This window comes from Hevea brasiliensis, chromosome 16 (genome assembly GCF_030052815.1).
Source record: "Hevea brasiliensis isolate MT/VB/25A 57/8 chromosome 16, ASM3005281v1, whole genome shotgun sequence".
NCBI classification, from domain to species: Eukaryota; Viridiplantae; Streptophyta; class Magnoliopsida; order Malpighiales; family Euphorbiaceae; genus Hevea; species Hevea brasiliensis.
In genome coordinates, this window is record NC_079508.1 from 49,959,398 (window position 1) to 49,980,116 (window position 20,719).

The following is a 20,719-nucleotide window of genomic DNA, read 5'->3' on the forward strand; positions in this document are numbered from 1 at the left end:
ATACTAATAATTTTGCCAGAGAATTAACGTGTTAGTTAGTGTAATTAATTAATTAATTAATCATGTTTTAATTTTTTAAGATTTTTGTAAAGTAAATGAAATGAAACGTTGTTAGCTTGTTAAGTTTGTGTACACATCATAATCATAATATATATTATATATAATTTCAGAAGGTTTAAGCACACAGCCAATGGTTCAGCTTTATTTGAGTTCATGGTATCAATAGAACAAGAAAACATAACAATCCTAAGCACACCTCCAATTAACACCAATACCTTCATTATTATAAAATGATAATGTCCGCCTTTTATATGCCTATGATTTATAATTTGGTGATCTAATAAGTTTTTTTTCCCTATTCTTACCAAACAAAAAATAAAAAAAAATCATTGGTGAAGTAATTATTTCCTTTTTGCTTTCTCCTCAAGGATACATTGTCTAGAAGTCTTGTTCTGGTCAATTCCTTGATCACAGAAATTTTGAACAGATTCTTAAATTTAGTTTTATTAGATGAATAATATATTTTTAATTTAATATAATAATGTGTAAAATTAATTATTTATTTCAATAAAAAAATAAAATATGTATAAAATTAATGAGAAATTATTAGGTATAATTGTGTACATGTATGCTCTCTCTATAAATATGAATATTATCTTTTTAAAAATTAAAAAAAATATTATTTTATATATAAAAAATATTATTTTTTAATATTTATAATAATTAGCCGAAATAAATAATTAAATCCACAAATGAGGTAGAGGACGTATTTGAGCATATCTTGCGTGCATTGGAGGCTTTGAAGGGTGAGGAAAATTGGTTGGGCAAAAGGTGATATTTGTTGGTGCAGGGACAATAATTGATATTTGAGTGGAGAAGGACAACAAATTAATTAATTAATTAAAAGGGAAATTTACTTGCTCATTTCTTTCATAAATTAGAAGACTCAATTGCCATGAGAGACTGAGTTCATTGTAAATGAATGCAACGGATAAAATCCCAATTGCCCCAAAATTTAAGGCGAGATGCTAACAAGGTTGCCAATTGATTAAACCAATCTACTCCAACTTTTTTTATTGCTTTATCTCTTTAATAAAAGTTTCCCCAATTAAAAAAAAATATATATTATTTATTGAGAATTAATGACAATAAAAAATAAAAAAGAAAAAAAGAAAGAAACGTCAAATCAAAACTTTACACCAACAAAGGCATAACAAAGCCAAAGGAGCTAATTGGGATTGGGATGTGGGCAAAAAGAGACCATTACCCACAAAGTTGCAAGAGGTCGACACTTACCCAAACAATATCATTGCATAATGGAGCGCAAAATGCCTTTTGGTTTTGGCGTTACTTGCTTTAATAAAACCAACGACTATAGATTGATATACATTTATGTATAAATCAAATTTAATAATCCTCTCCACAAAAAATTTATTGATATTTCCTTATTATTGACATTTCCTCATTTTTGAATAACTGTTTTTATTGCTGCCATTAAATGAATTACAATCAACATATCTTAAGATTTAGGTTATAAATTTTGAAAAATGAATTCAACAGCTGAACAAATTCGCATCTAAATATACATATTTTTTTTTTAATAAAAATATTTCAACAAAATTTTCACAACTGAAAATCCACATGTAAAAGGTCGGAAGCAAGGGCCATTTTCTAACAAAAAAAAAAAGGGTAGGTGGAGCCATGCAAGAGACAGGACTAAGGTGAGAACAGGGTCTCGATACCAGATTCCCAGTCCTCCAACAGGGATAAGACGAGGCGATGAGGCGACTAAGAAGAGTCGGCGAGTGCTAGTGGCGATGAGGTGACAGTACCGATGAGGAAGGAACTGAGGGCTCTAACACTATGTTAGGACGAAGAAAGAAAAGAGAGAGAAGAAACTTTGAGAGTAAAATAATTTTATTTTTTATTATTTTATATTTGAAAATAGGATAAAATTATAATTTTATTATTTATAAAATAATTTTTTTATATTTTTTTATTATTTAAATATAAGAAAAAAATATTTTTTTATCATTATTATTAACTTTTTTTTTATTTTTCATTTGTTATTTTCCCTGAGAGAGAAATGAATAAGAAAAATGGCAGGAGATTCGTTCGGCTGTTGCAAGTCCCCGGAGAAAGGGAATAAAGGATATCGACCTTGGGAAAAGAATATAAAAAAATATATTTAATCGGCTCGATTTCCGATTAAATTTTAATTAAAATATTTAAATTTCATGAAAAATATAATTTTTTATTAATCAGTCATAATTGCCTCTCAGTGGCTAGGGATCCGTCACCAATTATATAATAATAATAATATAAATGAATTAATTAAAATAGGGCTACTTGATAATTTTCTTTTAATGTGGAAAATAGGGTTTATGATATAAGACGCAACAAAAAGTCAAGTTACACGGATGGAGATCTGGTAGCCTTTTATAACCATTTATATTTATTTATTTATTTATTTTTAAAAACAAAAAGAAAAAACAAAAGCTAAAACTCCTTAAAAGACAAAAAAAAAACAAAAGAAATAACATTACATGAGAATGAGAGATGGGAAATGGGGCCTACACAGCACGCCCTGCCATCTAGAAAACCTTGACTTTTATGAGCCTAAAACGGTCCCGCCCTCCATGAGTCACCATTAAAAACTTCATGGCTGAGAATATGACATAATCTTGGGAGCCACGCACCACTAGGGGTCGGTGAATGCTTAATTGCCTTGCCTTTCACGCCCATTTCTTCTCACCAAATTTAACGTCGAGTACAAATCACAGCTGCTTCTTCTTCTTCCGATTCTACAAATTAAACCATGCTAGATCCTGCGACAAAATTTCCTGAAATCAATCATGTACATTTTTCCAATGGCCGAGTAACCGACAGTTTTTCTGCCAGAAATTATGGCTTCCGAGCTCAGAAAACGGCACAGAATTATGCCAACTACCAGACCTGGAATAGCTTGACTGAATTTGAAGCTGAGAGGAAGCTCATAGATGATGACGATTCTGCGGTTTCTTCCCCTCCTTTATGGGGGACGAGTCCATCCAGAAGCCCCCAACATCGCCAAAACCATTATAGAAGTCTTTCTCCTTCGTCGAGAGCTCAAGCGATTGCTAGAGGTCAGAAGGAGCTCATGGAGATGGTGAGTCGAATGCCTGAGGGATGTTACGAGTTATCTTTAAAAGATATTGTAGAGCAGAACATGGTTGATCAGGCTAAGGATGAAAGTTTTAGTAAAGAAAGGAGTATAACAAGTGAATACATGTATACGAGGGAAAAATCGGCGAAGAAAAAGAATGATAAAAAAGTGCAAATGAACAGAAGTGGAAGCATAGACAATGGAGGGTTTCTTCTGAAGATGGTATTTCCATTTTCTTTGGGTTCAAGAAAGAAGATGAAGAAAAACAGCAACAATAATAATAACTTAGCGATGAATAATAGTGCAAGAGATGGAAGGGTGTCTCCAAAGCCTCTGTTATTGGATGGATCTGCTAAAGGTGTAGAAAACGAGTGGTGGAAGAACAGATTCTCGGAGTCGGGGGAAAGTGAAAGTGGTGGATTAAGTAGCAATAGTGGAAGCTCAAAAAGCAGTGGCAGCAGCAGCAGTAGAAGTAGCAGCAGAAACGGCAGCACCAGGTATGCCATAATCAATTGCTTCTTTTGCTAATTTTAGATTCACAATAAGTTTACATATTCAGATCTCAGTAGTAATTTTATCTTCTTGCCAAAACAAGTAGGGGGACTGGGAGAATTTTCTGAAACTTGTCCTTTGCAAAACAGAGTATGAAACAGGAGAACCATGGAAAATTACAGAATGCTAAGTACAAAGACAAAATTTTTCCAACACAAAAAGAATTGTTTGATCTTTTTTTTTTCATTTTTGGGTAGAATTATTTGATTGTTCATAAAATTTGGTAAATTTCATTTACAATTTCCTTGTATTCTCTAATGCCTTTACGCGTCAAAGTCTTGGATAAAGAAAAAGAAATAACAAACTGCAAGAAAAGCATTTTCCATGTAATATAACAATTTTCCTTTTCCTTCACTTGACTTCAATTTCCTCGAAATTTAAACAACTTGGTAGGTTTTAAGATGGGATTTTTTTTAACTTTTGACACAGGAATGGAGGAGTTGGTTGCTGGTCTGTCATTTTCAGGAAGAGGGGGAAGAAGACAGAATAAAGGATGAATCTCTTACAGGACTCAACGAAGCCTTCTTCACAAATTAGTTGAACGAATCAATAGTTGCTCTTTGGGGCAGGCTATATTTGGTCTAGTTAAGACTATAATCATTCCTAGAGGGAGTTAAAAGAAGGATATCTGAAGAATCAGAAAATAAATTGGTATATATGTATAGGTATATTTTAGAGTAAGAGATGCCACATTCCAGAGTTGCAATATAGAATGTATATTCTTACAGATGCTTGAAGAGTCTGCTATGATTGTTCATTTACCTCTCTTTTCCATTTTTTGCTTTGTTCTTTTAGATCTATATATAAATACCATCTTTCCTTAGTGACAGACGATTGAATTTTTTTTTTTTATGCCACAAACGCTTCAGGTCGAGAAATGGTAATAATGAATCTGGATAGTTTTGAAGAATTTTACCCCCAAAACCGAAAAAATGTGCATTCGATCCTCGCATGGAAGTTGCCATTTTCATTATTTTCCTTTTAGAAAGTTAGAAACTTTTATATAATAAAAAGTATATTTTATTAATGATGGAAATTAAGTAGCTAGCAAAGATGAGCAAAACAACTAAAATTGCCTTTCACAATCAAGAACTGAAACCTGAAGATGTAGTAGCAGTCAATCTTAAAACTTCTATAAAATTGGGATCTGAGAAAATTCAATTACGTGTACTTGCTGCACAAGAAAGGCTCGTTATATTCCCGTTTTGTCTGCTATATTTACTACAGAAAAACAAACACTTCTCTAAGTTGATTTTTTTGGTCAGACGTGTAGCCTTTAATCCCAAATTGAGAACTAGAATTCTGCCTAATGCCATTTAATTCTATATTGGATGTGTTTTTATATAATTGAGATTTCAATAATTAAAAAAAAAAGCATAATAATTTTTTTTTTTAAATTTCAATTAGGTTATAGTGGGTTTTGTCCCAACATGCCAGCCTTCTAAGCATGGAATCAAATCTAAAATTGGTTTCGAACTGCCTTCTGACCAATAAAAATAAAACGTAAAATTAGTTGGAAAGCATATGTTATATATATATAAACATATTCTAGAAGTTGACAGTCTATCAGAAAAATAAACACGGTTTATCACCACCCCCAGCTAAAAACTGAACAATAATTTAGTAATATAATTAAAAATTATTTTCTTCAAAAAAAAAATTCATTCAACTAGAGTCTAGAAGCATTAAAATTAACATCAGAACACCAATCCTGTTGTAGTCAGCATCAGTTATAAATAATGTGTGTAAGTGGTTTATATGAATATATATTTGATTGTATTAAACTTCTAGCAGTATTGAAATAATTGAATGTTTTGTAAATTTGAGCTACACTTTATTTGGGTGTGCACTTTTTTTGCGCCTTGCTCCTTAGGCGAGTGCACATTTAGCCTTTGATTACTGTGGCTCACACTGTTGGCATACCAGTGCAATCATGTAGACTCGGTATTCCATGGTGAAATATGAGAGGAAATGGATGTGAGAGTAATTTCCCGTCATATCCCCTCTTCAAATAGTACATTATACTGAGGTAAGAAAGTTAATTATTTTGCGTAGAAAGACCGTGAACAACGGAAAATTTTACAGAAATGAAGAAATAACGAGAACAATGCATTTTGTGTTATTTTATTATCAAGGGTTCTAGCATTTGTAATGTTAGATTTGGAATTGGGAAGTCTGATGCCACATTGAGTAATTTTACCTGAATTAAATAATATAGATAAATGTATGAAAACATCAATAAGCGTCTTTGTTTCAGTTATGCACTTTCTGTTTTCTGTTATCATATGATGTTAAATTCAGCATAAAGTTTATATATTCTTGTGTATTTTCCTCATTTTGTGTAAAATGCTGTTTTCTAGTTTTGGAATTTTTTATTAGCATTTAGCATTTAAAGAAAGCTGCCTCTTAGGTACATGCAAGCAGTAGTAGATGAAATCGTCTTTGGCAATGCTGATCCCCTTAAGGTAGAAAATGCCCTGGACAACATTGTGCACTTACAATCATAATTTTCTATTACTTATTGCTTTAATTCTCACTGATAGCATCCAAGGAGCTGGAGCTTGGACAAACTCTTGAGGGAGTTCATCATTATTGGGGGAAAGTTGTTGGATGGTTAGTTCATTTGAGATTCTTGCTTGGTTCTGTGATGTATTTCCTCTTATTTTGTTAGTTATTGTACTGATTTTTTTTTACCTGTTGTTGATATTGAATGATGGCCTCATATTTTCAAGATGACTAAATGGAAACCTTTTCAGGCTCATTTGCAGGAGTCACTGAGGAGGCCTTGCTGAAGTCTCTTCTACAACTGCATGAATCAAGCTCTGTAGATATTAATAATTTTTACCTTCCAAACTTGCCAAAGCCTCCCAATGTTTTTCGAGGAATCCGTAGGAAATGTCATTCACTAAACCGTTGGCTTGTTATATGCTCTGATGAATTGACTAAGTGGGTGCAATCCTAATGATCTGTGTAACTTCAGCATTCTATTGCTTTATGTTCCATATCAGTAGTTTGAGTTTTATGATTTTACTTGTATAATGTAGGAATGGTGGATACCGGACAACTACTAATCTTCTTCGCAAGTACCTTGGAGATCTCCTAATTGCTTCGTATTGGAATGTTGTACAGGAATCCGGTTATGATGATGCATACGTCAAGGAAATTGAGGTGAGCTTCTCACTTGAGCTCTTCTTTCATTAGAAAATCCATATGGTTAACTGTTTCTGGGGACATTTAATGCCACAGCTTAAAAACAAGCCTGTTACTGAAAATTGGAAAAAGAAATTTCTGAAATTTCAAGAAGTTTTTAAAATATTGTCTGTGATATTAATTGTCATAAAAACAATATGAAAATAGTTTCTTCTTTCATTTTTGGGGAAAAAAATCTGCGGGGAAAATGAGTAGAAATATTGACCAGAGTGGCTGTTTGTACTTTATATCCAATTGAAAATGGGCACCAAGAAAGTTTTTATTATTAACTAATCACTCTAGACCCAGCAGAGTTACATATAGGGTTCAGGGATTACTTATGCATATATTGCATCCCTGCATTATCTGACTTTTAAAGAATCATTGGTTAATAGCCCTGTAGAGAGAGATGTCAAATTATACAATAAAACAATGCTAAACAGGTGTTTAATTCAGTTAGCAAGTTTGGAATCACGGGAATGAAGGGGATGCTCAGGATTATTTACTTTGTTTTTTAGTATCTTCAGCGGTGCTGTTTGCTCTCTTGGAAGAATTGCTAGTTTTTTGTTTTCTTGATCTTTTTTTCACCCTTTCGAATACAGAGGGCAGTTCTTCTGAAGACTCTAGACTGTTTCTGGAGGGATCATCTCATAAATATGAACAGGCTCAGTTCAGCGGTATTTAGTAAGACTTTGTTGATTTGGTTCTCTTTAGTTTTCCAATTGGCATGAACTCACACAGAATATATGGCAGGTAAATGTTAGAAGTTTTGGGCACAGGAATCCTCTTGAAGAATACAAAATTGATGGGTGTCGATTTTTTATTTCAATGTTGAGTGCAACACGAAGACTAACAGTTGAAACCCTATTACAGTATTGGTCAGCCCCTACAGAGTCCCATGAACTTTTTGTATCATAAATGCATTTTGGTCATCATGTGGAAGGTTTGTATCATTCTTCTTCTGTAGATGTCTACTCCTGTTGAGATCTAAATGATTTAGAATCTTGTTAATTCTATGCTTTTGTGGAGTTTCTGTGATAATGGAGGACTAGGAATCAGAATTAGAATAGGGTATTCAATACATAAATATGACACAAATATTATTTTTTAAATTTGAATTCCTTGTAAATTTAATTATATATTATCCAAACTCGTTAGTTCTAAGTATCATTCTATTTGAATAGATTTTTTTTTAATTTGTAATAATAAAAGATATTTTTTATATTTTATAGAATTAAGTAAAATAAAAAACAAAAAACTCAGGAACAAAACCCCTAAGCAGTATATTTGTTCATCTCTCTTCTCGTTCTCTTTCCAAATCCTTCGCCCGTCGGCTGCTGCTTCTTATTCTTCATTTAATTTTTACCTAACTTTGGATTTTTTTTTTATTTTAAAATTTTTATAATTAAAAAAATGATAAAATAAAATTTAAAAATCCACTAAATATTTTTGAGATCATATATATATACACACACACGTGACAGTTTAAAAGGCAATGACACCAATGATAAGCAAGTAGAGAAAATTCAGCATGAAGTGGATTTATCGAGTTTAATTTTGGATTTTCCAATGCTTCAAGCATAGAAACGATGTGATTTGACCTGTAGGCATGCATGGGAGAATTGTAAAGCCTTTATTTTAAGTCATTTATTAATGAGTTTAATAGTACTTTTGGGTTGGCTTATTTAAATGGCAACCTCTTATTAACAAAGGCGATTTGACATTATTATTGAAATGACATAAAAAAATTTGACATTATTATTAAAAAATTATTTTTTAAAATATATTAATTAAAATATATTTAAAAAATTCAAAATTATAAAATAATATTTTTAAAATTATTGTTTAATAATATTTAAAATAATATTTTTATTAAAAAAGCAATTTCAACTGGGCACAAACTTAACGGTGATTATACATTTTCAAAGCTCCATTTAATATTGAAATTCAGGATAAAAAAATATTTCTAAAAATATATTTTTTTTAAATATCATTACCAAAAACAGTTAAAACATTCTTTTATTATTGTTATATTCTCATAATTAAGTATATTAATTTAATTTTAAATTAATTTTTAATATTTTTAAATTATATATTTAAATAATATTTTTTAAATAATAATTTTAATTAGCTGTTAAATTCAGACAGAAATGATCAGTCGGAGCAGTGAGCTGAATTTCAAATCGAATATAGTTTATAATTGAATCCATATCAGACAAATAAGAAAGTGATCTAGTTTGATCAAATGATTGAACCAGTGAATCAGAGTAAACTTTTTTTTTTTGGTATTGACAAAGAAATTAAACATAAGACCTCTCTTTAAAATCAAAACCAACTAAATAAGATTATTATATGTATACTTATTATTTTAAAATATAAAATATTATTAAACATATACTTAATATTACATAAATATATAAAAAAAAAATTACACATTAAAAATTTTTTATGTATTATATTACAACAATACTTTTATATAAAATTTAAAACCACAATTAAAATTTTTGTAAATAAAACTTAACAAATAATAAAAGTTTAATTTTAAATAATTAAAATTTAATTAATTATATTTATTTATTTATATTAAGAGGGGTTACAATTAATTAATTTTAGTTAATTTATATATAATTAATTAATTTTTTTAACAATCTATTTATTGACCTATTAACTTATTATAGTTGAATAACTGATCTATCAACTTAGTCACTTTGCCGAGTTAATCTTAAGCTGAATTTAATAATTATTTAAATATTTCAAGTAAAACGTAAAAGGGATTCAAAAATTAATAGCAAAAAACTTGATTTCGTTGCATCACCCACAAGATTGTTCCAAATCCAATCTAACCATCAGTTCTGGTTGTGCACGAAGAATCCTTGTCAAATAGATTGATTTTTATTCTTTAAATATATGTATTTTTTTCATTGTTAATAGTAGTACAATATATACCGCCCATAATAGTTTGTCCCATGCAGAAATTTTCTTCAGGATATATATTTCTTTTTGATTAAATGAAAATTAAGAATTGGATGAAGAAAAACGACATGTATTTAAATTAAAGGCTAGAGATAAAGTTATTATTGATCTGAAACGATACATATCTTCAGATTTCAGATAAATCACTCTACAAATAAAGAGCTAAAATATAATATTCTGCTCCATTTTCTGTATCTCTACAAGTTCTTATCAACAACCGTAATCCGGTCCGCGTTTGCTCACCTGCTACTCCCACTAAAAAAGCCATGTAAGTAGGGGTGAGTCAGAAAAATTAAATTAGTGGGTCAAAAAATTTTATTTTATTAGAAAAATTATTGTATTTAATAATAAATTATCTAATATATATATATATATTATGTAAATTTTCGATATATAACAATAATATAGTAAAAAAAAGAAAATAGTTTTATAAAATAATAAATTCTCACTATAATATTAAATTTACAATTATACTCAATGAGTTTAGATTTTCTAGAAGTATTGCATGATTGTTTCGTTGTTAATGTTATCAAAGATTTTTTTTCTATATTTATAATAAAAAAATATTTAACAATTGATTATTCTTACGTCAACTATTGTATAGAATAATTGTATATGCTACTATGAAGTCATCTAATGTTTACTTGTAGTTAAGGAATGCTGATATCCACAGTAACATATTTTGTGTTCAAGTAGCCTAGCGTCCAGAGAAAATTCAGAATGCTGAATATCCACAATAGCAAAGCTGCGAAGAAATTCACAACCTACTCCACTCAATTAATGAATATATGGAAGAGATAATTACATGCTTTTTAGCTAATGAATCAAAGAAGATACACACCTGAAATTGGCTTTACAGAATGATGTCTACCTACCTTTTCTAATCCTACCTAATTTACTCAGAATACCATGAAGATTATTAATTAATAAATTAATCCCAATTTTGTTGAAAAATATTCTGATTCAACATTAAGAGACTTTTTATTAATGAGATTTCGTTTAATATTTTTAAAATCATTTTCAAAATTATGAAATTTTGGATTTAAATTTGATATTGAATTCAGATCATAAGCATAAATGGCACCATTTGTTAGCGTGTTCTTCACGCTTATATGGACGGTATGCAATGTTCTCCATTATTAATCATTCTTGTTTTGAGAGTTAATGGGTATTGTATATGGTAGCAAAGTCACTGGGTTAGCTTGAGTGTCTCTTTCCTCTGCCTACCTGTACGTGTTCAATTCAGTTCTCCGAAGAATCTAATAAAAGCTTGTAGAATGCGACACACACACACACACACACACACACACACACACACACACACACACACACACACATATATATATATATATATATATATATTAGAATTATGACTTAAAATCTTAATGAGATTTGGAGATATATCTTTTCCTAATTTGAGTGGAATAAATATTCCTCAATAGGATAGAAGAATATTTTCTATAATGAGTAGAACTCTTATTTTAGTATTATTCCTAAATTGAGTAAGACTCCTAATCAGATAAGGATTGAGGGAATTAACACTATAAATAGGAGAATGATGAAAAAGATTATTTGACTTTTGCCCATTGAAGAGAGTGGCTTTTGCCAATTGAAGAGAATGGTTTTCAGCCCATGGAGTGAGGCTGTCACCTATTGTAGAGAGCAGCTTTACCAATTGCTACGGATTTGGCTCTGCCCATTGATGGGAGGCTTTTGTCAATTGCAGTAGAGAGAGGCTTCAGTTTAAGGTGGAGAAAGGATATAGAATTTAAGAGGAAGGGATTCTTGTCTATTGGTAAGATGGCTCTTGCCCGTATAATTGAAGGCACCCTTTGTGGTGTAGTATTGTAATAGTAAATATATTGTCTTATGTCTAGAGAATACTGAGAGGGACTAACTAATATATTTACTAGAAGCAGTTTGATATAGTATTGATTTTCTTGGGTGTAATTGGGTTGATGGGTAGTATAGCTATGAGCTTGTAATGATGATTTATTTATTATTGATAGTGGAAGATGGCATACCCATGGATGTAGCCCTATGTTGAGAGGGTGAACCACGTAAATATTAGTGTTTTGTATGTTTGCTTTATTTCTTTGCAGTTTACACGCTTCCGCGGTGCACAATAAATTGGTATCAGAGCCTGGAGATGATTTTGGTGAGTTTGGTTGAAAGTGGAGTTGTTGCGACACGTAGAAAATCGCACATGTAATAATGGTGGTGGTGGAGAGTTGAAATTGAGGTGGAGCTCTTGATGCAAAATCAAGATGGTTGATGACGTAAAGATTTTTTGAAAAATAAAGCAAGTTACACCCAAGATGAAGATTGGAGAATTGATGATTTTGAAGGGTTTAAGTTCAAGCATGGAGATTTGATGATTTGATGACACTCAAGAATTTGAAGTATGCAATGGTTGATTAATTTTGAGTAAAGGTAGAGATTGTTAGAATTATGACTCAAAATCTTAATGGGATTTGGAGATAGATCTTTTCCTAATTTGAGTGGGAGAAATATTCCTCAATAGTGTCACGACCCAACCTATGGGCCGGACCGGCACTAGGACCTGGGCCAGCCTAAAGCCCCCGAGGCCCGTAGTAAGCCTAACTGTTCATTAACCCAACTCTAAGGCCCATTTGGGCCCAATTTCAAGAAAACAAACGGACAGAGTCCGGCCATAAAAATGGACTTTCCAACGGGGAGTTTTTGACTCACCCGACCTGTAAACACAATAAACAATCCATTGGGGAGCTCAGCTCACCCTCCACATACTCATCAACATAATAATAAATGGGAGCTCAACTCCCTCATCCAATCCATCAAACAGACTTAAAATATTAAGTTTACAGGTTCAACATGAATATAATATTACAGACCAATTTCAAATAATTACTGCTAACACATGCGGAAATTCTAGGAGTAATTAAAATTACACAATATTGATAAACAACTGCGAGGTAAAAAGCGAGTTAACCCGAACAAAATATCCTCCTGTGGCTGTAAAAATTTTTGAGCAGAGTGAGCGTTCGACTCGAGAGAGTAAAATATCAATCTTAACTATAATCTCTATAACTATCTGAAACTAATGCAACCTGTAGAGTGAAATGCAACATACACAACATTTTCACATCATAACATCAAAAAGGTAATTTGGAGCACTCACACACCCTGTAGTATCAATCATAACATATGGGCTTAAATCCAACCTGGTGCCAGCGAATTACTCAAGCTCGGACTTCCACTTAATAACCAAATCGAGGGTCCCAGCGAATTACTCAAGCCGTGACTACCCCTCGAAGGATCGGGTCCCAGCGAATTACTCAAGCCGTGACTGCCTCGTCCTATCCATAGTCCACACCACATCACACGCACGCCAACGCACGCACACTGCTCCAAATTACCACAACAACATTCATGGCACATTAACAGTTATGAATGCAACATAATTCGTGCCTAGAGTTTAACTAAATAAATATATGCATATAAGTGATGCATGGGCATGCTGAACATATAATAATATCGAAATTACAATTAAAATTAATATTTTACTCACAGACTTGACGACAAATTACTGTGGCGGTGGGCGGAGGAAGAAGAGGCTGTCCTGCTCACCTGACAATGATATTAAATTTATTTAATACAATCTGTATCACTAGAAATAAAGTAAAAGACCTATTAAGTACTAAGTCGTGCCGAAAATCCGGCAGAGTCTCCCCTATACCTAGGACCTACCCAACCTGCAAAAGGGCTCAAAACACACTTCTATATCCACAATCCATATATCCACAACTCAATCACATCACACAGCCCCTCCTGGGCCCATCAAATCAATCATTCATCACAATATGTAAAATTTCAATTTAGTCCTTATAATTGATCATTTTTGCAAAAACTGCTCAAATAAGCTCTAAAAATTATAAAACTCTGCCCCGGTGTCCTTAGAAATATTACTAAGCTATTGCAAAAAGAATCGTAATTTTCTAAGCTACCACGAATATTTTATGGATTTTCAATCCTATTTAAGCACTAGAAAATTACGAAAAAGAAAGGTTCGGGTTTACCTTTGCCGATTCTGACTTCGGGAACGCGCTCGGGATGCCTGACAATGGTGGGGTAGCCAAAACCTCGATCCAATTCGGAGACTTTTCCGGTAGCTAGTCTGTCTGGCCGGAAATTCACAGATCCGGACAACTGTCGAATTTCCGCGAATTGAGGATACCTACACGAAGCCCAATAATAATATATAAAAAATCAGGGGTGTTACAAATAGTATGGAGGAATATTTTCTATAATGAGTAGAACTCTTATTTTAGTGTTATTCCTAAATTGAGTGGGACTCCTAATCAGATAAGGATTGAGAGACTTAATACTATAAATAAGAGAATGATTGAAAATGTTATTTGACTTTTGCCCATTGAAGAGAGTGGCTTTTGCCCATTGAAGAGAATGATTTTCAGTCCATGGAGTGAGGCTGTCACCCATTGTAGAGAGGGGTTTTGCCAATTGCTGCGGATTTGGCTTTGCTCATTGATGAGGAGCTTTTGCCCATTGCAGTAGAGAGAAGCTTCGGCCTAAGGTAGAGAAAGGATATAGAATTCAAGAGGAAGAGATTCTTGTCCATTGGTAAGAGGGCTCTTGTCCATATAGTTGAAGGCACCCTTTGTGGTATAGTGTTGTAATAGTAAATATATTGAGTTATATTTAGAGAAGACTAAGAGGGACTAACTAATATATTTACTATGAACAGTTTGATATAGTATTAATTCTCTTGGGTGTAATTGGGTTGATGGGTAGTAGAGCTATGAATTTGTAATGATGATTTATTTATTATTGGTAGTGGAAGATAGCATGCCCGTGGATGTAATCCTATGTTGAGAGGATAAACCACGTAAATATTAGTGTTTTGTGTGTTTGTTTTGTTTTTTTATAATTTACACGCTTCTGCGGAGCACAATAATATATATATATATATTAGTCGCATGTTTAATTTGAACTATTGCTGCGGATCACTAATTACAAGAGTGATTAAACAAACAATATATTCTTTTTTCAATTAATCACAATTATTTCTAACATTAATGATAATCATTTGACTATTAAAGATGCATTTTGGATGTGGACTTGTACATCCTATTAATTCCTGATACAATTCAGACTAATTCATTACAAACTCAAAAATAGAATATGTATAGTTAAAACACATACGTAAAATGCATGAAATTGGTATATTTATATTATAAATTTATAATGAATTAGGTCTAAATAAATTTTTCTCATTTGAAATAATTTAATTAATCCGCATTGCATAATTTTGAAGATTAATCATCTAATCCTAATTCCTGGTTAACCAGTGAAGTTTGAAGAGTATGATAATTTAGGCCTTAAAAATGGACAAAAGAATGTCTCTCTTTTAGATAATTAAGAATATAAGTTATTTATGCATGTCATTTTTAATCATTGAAAATTAAAGAGAAAAAAAAAATCATAATTATCTTAATTTCCAGCACCCAAAAAATTAATTAATGAAGGATCTTTTAAAGTCGTTATATTGCCGAAGTTAAAAGCAACTGAATTATTAATCGTCATTCTTCGCTTACTCAAATATTTTAAAGTAGGAAGGCAGCAGTGCAAACAAATCAGTGTTTGGACAAATTAGCATTCTCAAGTTTACAGAGACTTGGGACCCACTTAGAAATGCAACATGCAATGCAACTCATTATTTTTGAAAATTAGTTAAACTTGTCATATCAATGAATTGCTGCCTTCTTTAAAGTAGGTATTCGTTTTCGTTCACTTAGTGCATGTTGATGTATATCATAGGTCTATTTTTAGAAAAATTATATAATAAAATTGATTTATGTATAATAATTTTATTGTAATAATTGATTATGATAGATTTCACGTAAGTTTCATCATCATCAATAATTATAATTAAATCGTTATATATATATTAATTGCACTAAATAAAATTTCTTTTGTTTTGGTTTGTTTGTCTATCTGGGATTAGTCACACAGCAGAAGTCGCTTTCATAGATATATTTATCCACACGATCGAGTTGTTTATTTTTTAAATATATTTTTATTACCCAAAGAAAAATTTAAAAATATGGACAACTAATTTTTCAATTTTGTTGGGTTAATAAAAATTAATTTTTAAGAATTAAAATATAAATTCATTAATTTTTTGATTAATTGGGCCGATAAAAAACTTTGAAATTTTTAGAATATTGGTCCATTTGGGCCATGGAGAAAAATATTAATCAATGACGATTATAACACTTAGAAATATGAGACGAATGACGGATATAACAACTAGACGTAGGTATTTTATGTACCTCGCTCACAATTTAATTTTTTTTAAATTCTTAAATTAAAAAAAAATTAAGCAACCAATTTTTAATCTAAGTTGAGCTAGAAAAAAAGTTTAATTTTATTAGAATATAGACTCATTGATTTTTTTTTTAAGTGGGTTAAGTTTCAAATTTTAAGAATAATGGCTCATTAAATTTTTATTTAATTGGAATAAAAAAAATAACCTTTTTAAATTTTGTTAAGGTTTTTTTTAGCTAGACATAAGAGACAATTAAGAGCATACCCACATTTAAAGTACTCTAAATTAAAAATAAAATTGTTGAGGAGTTTCGACTTTGTTTCAATTTTTGAGTTCAATGTTAAACGGATGCAACTTTTAGACCTAGGCATTTTATTTATTTAACTCATAATTTGTGTGTTTTTTAAATTTTTTTTATTACCCAAAGGAAAATTTAAAAATATAGGCAACTAATTATTCCATTTTGTTAGGTTAATAAAAACTAATTTTTAAGAATTAACATATGAATTCATTAATTTTTTGTTTAATTGAGCCGATAAAAAACTTTAAAATTACTAGAATATTGGTCAATTAATTTTTTTGCTTTTTTCAGCCATGGAAAAAAATTTTAATCAATGATGATTATAACATTTAGATATATGAGATGAATGACCATTATAACAATTAGACTTAGGTATTTTATATACCTCGCTCACAATTTAATTTTTTTTAAATTCTGAAATTAAAAAAAAATTCAGCAACCAATTTTTAATCTATGTTGAGCTAATAAAAATGTTTCATTTTGTTAGAATATAGGCTCATTAAATTTTTTTTTTAAGTGGGTTAAGTTTCAAATTATAAAAATAATAGCTCATTAAATTTTTTATTTAATTGGAATAATAAAAAAAAAAACATTTTTAAATTTTGTTAAGGTTTTTTTTTTTAGCTAGACATAAGAGATAATTAAGAGCATACCACATTTAGAGTACTCTAAATTAAAAATAAAATTGTTGAGGAGTTTCGACTTTATTTCAATCTTTGAGTTCAATGTTAAACGGATGCAACTTTTAGACCTAGGTATTTTATTTATTTCACTCACAATTTGTTTGTTTCTTAAATATTTTTTTATTACCCAAACGAAAATTAAAAAATATGGGCAACTAATTTTTCAATTTTGTTAGGTTAATAAAAACTAATTTTTAAGAATTAAAATATGAATTCATTAATTTTTTGTTTAATTGAGCCGATAAAAAACTTAAAAATTGCTAGAATATTGGTTCATTAATTTTTTTTCCTTTTATTGGAAAGTTTATATATTATCCAAAGGAAAATTTAAAAATATAGACAACTAATTTTTCAATTTTGTTGGGTTAATAAAAACTAATTTTTAAGAATTAAAATATGAATTCATTAATTTTTTGATTAATTCCTTAGCCATACATCGAGTTGGTCTTTATCCAAAACCGATTATTTGCCAAGCTCTTTGGGCTCAGTACGTGGCACAGAAGAATCTCCGAGAGCACGATCGAGTTACTTTCAGCGTGGAGATAAACCAAGTCAGTACGTGGCACAGAAGAATCTCCGAGAGCACGATCGAGTTACTTTCAGCGTGGAGATAAACCAAGTTAATGGCTTCGTGAGATATAGAGTTATGGCCCATAGGAGAATATTTACCTTATTTGGTCACGATATATGGCTTAATGTGGAGGATTAGCCCCACTAAATATATATCCTATCTAGAACTCACTAGCTACTATACAATACATTCTGTTAATTTGGGTGTTTTAGTTCATGCTTTGGGGTCTTGCAGTTTGCTTTGGAATCTCTAGAATCTGGTCTCTTCTTCACTACTGCGTGTATTTTTTTTTTCTTATTATCAATAAATTCACTTTGCTCATGGAGTATGGTAGAAGGGCATGGAGATTTTGGGCAATAATCCTCCACCTTTAACATCAATACATACCTTCTTCTATGTATATACAATGATTTATTGTAACCGTTGATTGTAGTGGGTCTCACAATAACGAATATAATGAAACTGTGTTTGCACTCTCACTCTGAAAACATAGGTATCAACTCCCTATAATTAAGAAAGAATTATTTTATTGTATATAAGGGAGTACTATTTTTTAGTGCTTTTCGTATATCTAATAATTAATCAACAAATTAATCCATGTATCACATATCTAATTTCTTTATTTAAAAAATAAAAAAAATAAAAATGATTTTTTTTTACAAAAACATTTTCGTTTAATTGAAGTGATTTGTTATTTATATACTGACTTATATCTTTTGTAAAAATCTTTTATTTTATTAATTCGATAGGCATTTTGACTTGATTTAATTACCACTTAAAATGACTCAATTTAAGTTTATTTAAAAAGAGAAATTAATATAGTTCACAATTAAAACAATTCGAATTGAATTAATTATTCTTTTCAATTTACAGAAATATATCTACTTTATTTTTATACGTTTTATTAATTATATAAGAGCTCTTATTCAAATGACAAATTTAATTAGCTAGACAACCCCCTTGTTTTTTCTTGATTATCATGAAAATTGACAATTTCTCAAATTCTCGATGTTAACTCCACGCGACGCTATTCATTCATCATAAGGCATGCCCTTGGCTTGAAACAGTGAGATATTTTCTCTTTACTTCTTTTATCCCACCTACCTAAGAATAAATCGTGTGTACTTATGTTGCATCTATTGACCCAAAAAAAAAAAATGTATTATTCTAACCTTGCCAAAATCATTTTCTTCCTTGTGAACAGCTTGTCCCAAAATCAAAAAAAAAAAAAAAAAAATCATAACAGAAACGAGCCCGTCACCTTAAATTAAAAGTCATTATTCTTTATAATATTTTTCAATGCGCTTATCGCAAAATCAACACAATCACAAATCCTAGGAAAAAGGGCTAAAATTAGCCTTGAGATCATGTTGAAAATTATCAGAAAATTTCAGATATAACTAGAAAACCAACTAAATGCCAATTTTCATTTCAGTTTTATAGGTTTAATGATTGTAAAAAGCATCAAGATGAAGTGTTATGGGCATATTGCTTTCTCTCTAAATTAAACTTAAAAGGAGTTAGAGGATGAGGATTGTTCGACAAATTAAGGAATAAGAATCAATTAATAAAAAAAAACGATAGACGAGAAATAGAAAGAGAGAATGGTGAAATGATGAGACTTATTACTGGAGATGCATGTGAAAAATAAGAGAGAAGGCGCGGGGAGTATCGGGAAGAGAAATAACTTTTATTTTTTTACGTGAAATTTTAAAATATAATCATTGTATGTATAATTATTATGGGACTTCGGACTTGGTTTAGTATCATCTTTTCATAACACTACTATGATACTTAGATATTAATGTCACAGAGATAGAGAAAAGGAGTCGCCACCTGAATAATAATCATGATAAATGTGTGAGAAAGGATGCGAGTGACAACTTATCCTTTTCAAAGATCCACTACCCTTCTGAGCCTAATGGCTTAAGTTCAGGATAGTGGGTACGAGAGAGGTTAAGCACTCTATTCACCTAGACTTATCTTAGAATAAGGGTCAGTCTCTACTATTGATTTGTAAAGTCTATCTTATTAATCTTTTATTAAATTCCTAATCATATATTTATGTAAATTAAGGTTACATACACATTTAAAATTCAACTATTCCATAAAATACAAATTGGTACATGTACATAGAAAGTCCTATAATTAATATCCACAAGTTTATATTTTGGATGAATCTTTGTTCCCACATTTGGTGTTGGATCAAACCAATCACATTTAAACAATACAGTTCTTTTGATTGGTAATCCAGGGTACTCCAATCGTAGCACTTCAATTAATTGTCCATAGTAGTCACTTTCATTAGTACTGTAATTAGTCCCCTTGATACATACCCCACTGTTCATCGTTGCCCTATGCGAACCATAACCTTTAGTGTGAAATTTATAACCATTAACTACATAACTATTGTAGCACATAACACTTCTTAATGGACCCTTTGATAGATCTTTTAAAAACTGGCTTGATATATTGTTGGAGGGATTGTGAACATATTTATTGAACCACTTATCAAATTCACGCTCTAGTTTCTCATCAACTTGTTTATCATTGATATTTGGATTGGCCATGTGTAACTCATTAACAAAAATGCTGCACACAATGAAAATAGTTAATTACATGTTTGGAATCAATGATGGCATTGCAACAATTATAATAATTGAATATTAGAAAAACTTACTCAATGTACGGTTTTACTTCTATACAATTCAACAAGATGTACATTTGTGCTGCTTGAAATTCTTGTTCTGTGAGATATCTAACCTTTCCTTTTCCCAGTGGCCTACCAGAATGAGTGAAAATTGATAGATTCCCTGGATGTTCATCCATATGTTCGACTATATCATCATTGCGTGGAACCTTTCGATGCCTTGTGTTGACATGGGGTTCAAAATAATGAGCACAGAATGACGATGCTTCTTCAACTAAGTATGCATTGCATATGGAACCTTCCACTTTGGCTTTATTTTTCACATTA

General features: G+C 30.7%; 3 protein-coding genes across 3 annotated transcripts; 2 read left to right on the forward strand and 1 right to left on the reverse strand.

Moving 5' to 3' along the window:
* The first annotated feature begins 2,654 nt into the window (after positions 1-2,654).
* LOC131174548 (uncharacterized) lies at positions 2,655-4,454 on the forward strand. Its single transcript, XM_058138228.1, has 2 exons — positions 2,655-3,642; positions 4,127-4,454. Exons 1-2 carry the CDS (start codon positions 2,819-2,821, stop codon positions 4,185-4,187), a joined length of 885 nt encoding a protein of 294 aa, XP_057994211.1. The 5' UTR covers positions 2,655-2,818; the 3' UTR covers positions 4,188-4,454.
* Positions 4,455-6,437: 1,983 nt separating this feature from the next.
* Positions 6,438-7,902, forward strand: LOC131174644 (protein translocase subunit SECA2, chloroplastic-like). The gene is made up of 4 exons (XM_058138399.1): positions 6,438-6,643; positions 6,742-6,865; positions 7,489-7,563; positions 7,640-7,902. Exons 1-4 carry the CDS (start codon positions 6,438-6,440, stop codon positions 7,802-7,804), a joined length of 570 nt encoding a protein of 189 aa, XP_057994382.1. The 3' UTR covers positions 7,805-7,902.
* A 10,034-nt stretch (positions 7,903-17,936) lies between these two features.
* Positions 17,937-20,639, reverse strand: LOC131174645 (uncharacterized). Its single transcript, XM_058138400.1, has 3 exons — positions 20,423-20,639; positions 20,079-20,334; positions 17,937-18,110 (listed from the first exon to the last, which is right to left on the reverse strand). Exons 1-3 carry the CDS (start codon positions 20,569-20,571, stop codon positions 17,937-17,939), a joined length of 579 nt encoding a protein of 192 aa, XP_057994383.1. The 5' UTR covers positions 20,572-20,639.
* Positions 20,640-20,719: the final 80 nt, after the last annotated feature.